General features: G+C 39.3%; 1 protein-coding gene across 6 annotated transcripts in view; it reads right to left on the reverse strand.

Moving 5' to 3' along the window:
• Window positions 1–6,438, reverse strand: part of LOC107661172 (semaphorin-6A-like) — a 67,825-nt gene that overhangs the window by 6,476 nt on the left and 54,911 nt on the right. Inside the window, exons 16-19 of one of the 6 annotated variants that reach the window (XM_016450643.1) lie at window positions 6,302–6,360; window positions 4,964–4,984; window positions 4,822–4,875; window positions 2,696–2,803 (exon numbers count right to left, since the gene is read on the reverse strand). In XM_016450643.1, coding sequence (XP_016306129.1) covers window positions 2,696–2,803; window positions 4,822–4,875; window positions 4,964–4,984; window positions 6,302–6,360 — 242 coding nt within the window. Of the gene's footprint in view, window positions 1–2,695; window positions 2,804–3,819; window positions 3,967–4,821; window positions 4,876–4,963; window positions 4,985–6,301; window positions 6,361–6,438 lie in introns of all 6 variants that reach the window. The other 5 variants (XM_016450642.1, XM_016450646.1, XM_016450645.1 and 2 more) reach the window with 5 other exon arrangements.

Raw genomic sequence — 6,438 nt, forward strand, 5'->3', positions numbered from 1 at the left:
ACACACACACACACACACACACACTCACTCACTCACTCACACGGCTTCAAATGTACCGTGAACACTAGCTCAACCGGACATCTCCATCCAAAACATCAGTAAATCATGAAACCACAAAATCAAATGAGAGAAGAAAAAAAATAGAAACTGTTTTGGAAGTCTAGTTACAGGATTAATAGGCAGTGTAAATACTACTACTATGATGTATAAATACTGTACTATTTAAATAATAAATATATTTTCACATTAATAAATTAATATTATTTAATAATATATTAAATTAATATCTTAATTAGATTGTGATTTTTGCATTACAGTAATGCAATAATAAATATACTTTCACATTAAATAAATGCATTTATATAATTTAATTAATAATTTATTATAGTCTATATAGTCTATTTACAACATTAATAAGCAGTGTAAATACTACAATTATGATACATAAATACTTTATCATTTAAATAATACATATATTTTATTTAAATAAGTAAATTAATGTAATTTAATAATATATTAAATTAATAAGATTGTGATTTTTGCATTACAGTAATAAGGATTTGGGCTAAAATGTCAAAATCTTTGAAAAAACTGGCTTCATTTTCTTTAAACAAAACATTTTTCTATTTTTGTGTTTCATGATGAATTTTGCACATTTTGACAGTTGAACTAAATCAACACTGAACTGAATTGATCTGAATAATGAAACTACTGTCTTTACAGCTGAAATTGAATTTGTTTCATAATTAATTAATTTTTGGTTATTGAACCAAATCTGAATCAACAGAGATCTGAATTGATGTGAATAATGACACTGTTGTCTTCTGTAGAGCTGAAATTCTCATATTTAATGAAGTTTCCATCATTGATTCTTTTGTTTTCCTTTTATTTTCCACAGAAACACAGTTGACTTGACTATTTCTTGTTGATGTAGTGGTGAATTATGTTCACAGCACATCCACTGACACACAGCAGGGAGGGAGGGGGAGGAGCCTGCATGAATATTCATTAACTTGTTAATATGTTAAGCAGAAAGGAAATATCTGGCCGTGTGAGGAAGAGCGTTTGCCACAAAAGTCTGAAAAAATCAAAAGCAGTGAACAGAAAAGCCATGCATCATAAAGCAAACAATATAATCACACAGCTCAAGCAGAACCCATATTCAATCATCAAATGAAGAATAAAGCCTTTGAGAAGAAGCTGATGTGATGTGTGAGCCTCGGTTCAGTACCGCGGTAACCGCTGTAACCGAGGCTCAGACGTCAGCAGTGATGCGTTTCTGCCAGCATTGTGTGTTGAACACGTGAACTGCTTCCAGCGACCGTCAGACGCACCGTTCCCTTCATTCATCCATCGCTTCCAGTGCTAAAGCACACATACAGAGAGATTCCCGAACACGGACGTCAGGAGATTAACCGCTGAGTTATTGATAATCAATGTCAATTAAACGCTGCTGTTTGCTAATGAGCTCAGCGCTGCTGTCGTCTGTAACACTCGATCACGCACATCGATCGATAAACGCTCATACTGTAAACCAGATTATGTTAAATACAGGCTAATTAGAGTTAACAAAAAAAATTAAAACCGTAAAAAATAAAAAATAAAAAATGTGTCACTTGAAATTAAATAAATATTAACTGAAATAAAATATTAAAAAATTTAACTTATTTTAATTCAACTAGTTCTCAAAGAAACGAGTTTAACTTGATGGACTAAAATAACTAAAACTGAAATACAAAAGAATAAAAACTATATAGACATATATATGTCTATATATTTAAACCATGCAGATATTAAAATAAAAAAAACAAACAAAAAAAAAACGAATTCAAACCTTTATTCAAAACTACAATAATATCTCATTGATACTAAAATAACACTGCTTAAATTCTGCTTATAAAGCAGATAGTTCCGGTGCTTGATTCTGATTGGCTGAGCCGCGTTCGAAGCTGTTGTAAATTACTCTACAAAGTAACATACACCTTTGTTTACGTTTGTGTGTTGCTCGGCAACCACTTTGTAGCAACCACAACTGTTTCTGAGGAGCTACATTGTTTGGTGGAAGAATACTGTTTTTATTAATATCATTACACTTTATTTGCTCTGTTTTATTTTGTGAAACCTTACTACGTATATGGAATAACCGTTTTATAAAAGCAATAACCCCCGTGAAGCCGTGGTTTACAGTGAATTTATAACAGCTAAGGGGGTTTAAGGCACTGTTATAAATTCACTGTAAACCACGGCTTCTTGGGTCTTATTGCTTTAGTTCGAGTGAGCGTCCAGATTTTACACGCTCTTTATGCACGGCGACTACATTAACGTTCAGTTACATGTGAAACACAGATGCGACGCGCTCAAATGAGACCGATGCTGTAATTTAAAATATTGATCAAAATAGAGCATATTTGCAATTTCTCAAACAGTAACCCGACACCAAGGTCACGGGTTTGATTTGAATAATGCAAAGTAAGCTGCTTTGAATAAATGCATCAGTGTAAATGTAAAAATGTCATTAGATTGAGTTTGCATTGATACTGAGCAGCACTGAACTGAATCTCTGGACTATCTGTGACGGTTTGGTGTGACGCAGTGTCGTGTGTCTCGCGCCGTACGGAGCTCAGGCTCGTGTGCTGATGCTAAAGACGCTGGAAGCAGCTGGTTTCCTCCACAGGACGATCGTTCCCAGGCTTACCGGCGCTCTCCTGCTGCGTCTCTGAGGGAACGGCCTCCTTCGGCTTGACCATGCGGCCCCGGAGCAGCGGGCCCCTGGGGGCCGGAGGAGGGACGGTGGTGAGGAGGCCTGCTGGAGCACAGCACACATCAACATCTCTCTGAGACACAACACACACATCTCTCACATCATTCACACTCTAATCAATATCTCTATATAAAATTGTATATAATATTACAATTAATATTAATATATCGTTATAGCTATATAGATTGTTGTTCAAACAATACAACAATACTGACATCTACAACATGCAAATATGTTAATTTCTTGAAATATTAACTCAAATCTCAGGGTAAATCTTTCAGGCCAGAGGGGTTTGGTTGAATCTCTGGACTAGTTTAACTGGTGTTAATGCACAGATGAACTCTCTTTCTGTGTCTCTTTCGTTGTTTATAGTCCGTCGGCCGGTCGAGCATCTCCCAGCCGCAGTCATTAAAATGATTTATTTAAGAAAGCGCCACGGGCCGCGAGATTAGTGTGACAGCTCTATTTTATAATTCATTTTCCACAGCCAGAGGAAGAGCCGGCGAGGACGATGACACACATACCAGTCCAGACGTAGGAATATGTGCTTATAAAGCTAAACAGACACGGTTTATGAAGGAAACAGAGAGAAGACAACATCAAACACAGAATAAATGAAGTGGAGACAGACACACAGACGCTAATGAAGCTCAGGAGAAAATATCACCAATAAACACCAGCGCATGTGATATGTAGGTCACAATCGCTGCTTCAGCCAATCAGATCGAGTCTGGCTGCTTCAGCCAATCAGATCGACTCTGGCTGCTTCGGCCAATCAGATCGACTCTGGCTGCTTCAGCCAATCAGATTCACTCTGGCTGCCGGGGGAGGGCTGTCAATCATGTGTGTGTGTTTTTTTAACCTGATTGTATTTCATGAATAATTTCTGCTGGTCTTGGGAGAAGCCCTGAGTGTTTATTCCCTGTAAACAGTCATTTGCATTCGACTGTCTCTAACCCACAATCCTTTGCTCTATGAAGCGCAGAGATCCATCCAATTAGGGAATGAAAGGTCAGAGCGTCTCTAACTACATCTACACACGGGAAACACTGGATTACCGGCGCTCTCCTGCTGCGTGTCTGAAGGAGTGGACACATACGGGTCACTCTGATCACCCGGCGGCTCTGCCTCCTTCGGCTTGACCATGCGGCCCCGGAGCAGTGGGCCCCTGGGGGCCGGAGGAGGGACGGTGGTGAGGAGGCCTGCTGGAGCACAGCACACATCAACATCTCTCTGAGACACAACACACACATCTCTCACATCATTCACACTCTAATCAATATCTCACGTCCACTGATTGATTTGCTGATTATCCATGTAATTAACAGAGTAAGCTGCTCATAATCACAGAATAAACTCCATTACATTAAACTCACATACGATTAGCTGACCTGAAATTGAATTATGTGAAATTAAACCAATTGTTGCAATGATTACTAATACTAAACCAACCCAAATCAATCCGATGAACAAATACTGATACCTACAGTTAAACACCGCAGTAACACTAACAAACAGCTAGTTTACTCTAGTACAGGGTTTTCTAAAGTGGGGTTCTTGAGGGTCGATGAAAAGCTAATTAATTCAATAAAAGTATCAAATTAATCTTAAAATAAAAATAAATAAAAATAAAAATAAAAAATTTAAAAGGATGAAATGTTGTATTTTTACAATCTATGCATTTTATTTTATATATATTATATAAATAATATAATTTAAATTAAGAAATTGTTATTAAAAGATTTTTAACTCTTAAAATCTTAAAAATAATAAAAAAAATATGTATCTTGAAATAAAAACAAACCAAAATTAAATGAAGGAAGATTAATATTTTATATTTATAAATAATATTTATAATATTAAATATTTAACATTTATTTATAATTTAAATATTGGGAGAAGCCCTGAGTGTTTATTCCCTGTAAACAGTCATTTGCATTCGACTGTCTCTAACCCACAATCCTTTGCTCTATGAAGCGCAGAGATCCATCCAATTAGGGAATGAAAGGTCAGAGCGTCTCTAACTACATCTACACACGGGAAACACTGGAGACACTGACCGCGTGCAGCATTCTGGGTAATATCACTCACACCCTGCTGCCTGCGCTGATGCTCTACAAGAAAACGCAGTCAGAGAAATGAAACATTCGCCAACTGAGTCAGATAACGATGAGAGAGAGAGAGAAGAAGAGCTGTACTCACCATTGAGAGCCACGAACGAATCTGGAGACGAATGAAAAACGTGTTAATTGGCTGAAATGTGATTCTCTCACACGCACACAGATAATTTATTACTGAATTAATTTAAAACTGCGACAGCAGAACATTTAACAACATCATAGCAGAGTTCAGAAATAACTTGAGTGCGTCTAAGACGACTGAAGACTCGTTCACACCAATGATGATCACTATAAAGATTTAGCCATCAAAAAATCACAATCAAGTCCACACTACAGCTGTAACGATAACGACACCGAGGAAGATCCTCCTGAACGATATCACAGGAATCACTCATGAATGATAAAAGCATTGACAGCCAATCAGAACCCACAGATTTTAAAGATCTTGAGCATTTAAAGCAACAGACGACTAAACGACAGCACACTAATAATAAACAACGATTTCTGTTGTTTGAAGCAGCAGATACACGTCAGCAATCTGTGCGCCGAAGTTTTTCACCGTCATGCAAAATTCTAAATTGTGCTAATTCCTACTGAAGTGGAAAATTAAGCATTTAAAGCGTCAGATCACAAAACTTCGCTGACAATGACAAAACTTGACAATGACAAAAATCGTCCGCTGGTGTCGCTGTGGTTCCTGGTGTGAACGAGTCTTTTGACGAGTGTGTGTGTGTGTGTGTGTGTGTGTGTGTGAGAGCGTGTGTGTGTGTGAGAGCGTGTGTGTGTGTGAGAGCGTGTGTGTGTGTGAGAGCGTGTGTGTGTGTGAGAGCGTGTGTGTGTGTGAGAGCGTGTGTGTGTGTGAGAGCGTGTGTGTGTGTGAGAGCGTGTGTGTGTGTGAGAGCGTGTGTGTGTGTGAGAGCGTGTGTGTGTGTGAGAGCGTGTGTGTGTGTGAGAGCGTGTGTGTGTGTGAGAGCGTGTGTGTGTGTGAGAGCGTGTGTGTGTGTGAGAGCGTGTGTGTGTGTGAGAGCGTGTGTGTGTGTGAGAGCGTGTGTGTGTGTGAGAGCGTGTGTGTGTGTGAGAGCGTGTGTGTGTGTGAGAGCGTGTGTGTGTGTGAGAGCGTGTGTGTGTGTGAGAGCGTGTGTGTGTGTGAGAGCGTGTGTGTGTGTGAGAGCGTGTGTGTGTGTGAGAGCGTGTGTGTGTGTGAGAGCGTGTGTGTGTGTGAGAGCGTGTGTGTGTGTGAGAGCGTGTGTGTGTGTGAGAGCGTGTGTGTGTGTGAGAGCGTGTGTGTGTGTGAGAGCGTGTGTGTGTGTGAGTCTGTGTGTGTGTGTGTGTGTGTGTGAGAGAGTCTGCGTGTGTGTGTGTATGTGTGTGTAGCTGTGTCTGAGGAGCGTCCAGCACTCAGTAAATGGGTTCTGCTTACTTTGGCAGTCGCCCAGTCCATCTGTGTTGCCCTGTTCCACGTCCTGCTCGAACGGCCATCTGCACACAGGTTTGTTTTTGTGAAAAGTGGGGACATCCCATAGGCATAATGGTTTTTCTACTGTACAGACCATATAT

The sequence above is a fragment of the Sinocyclocheilus anshuiensis genome, unplaced genomic scaffold (assembly GCF_001515605.1).
Source record: "Sinocyclocheilus anshuiensis isolate Anshui unplaced genomic scaffold, SAMN03320099.WGS_v1.1 scaffold2373, whole genome shotgun sequence".
Lineage (NCBI taxonomy): Eukaryota > Metazoa > Chordata > Actinopteri > Cypriniformes > Cyprinidae > Sinocyclocheilus > Sinocyclocheilus anshuiensis.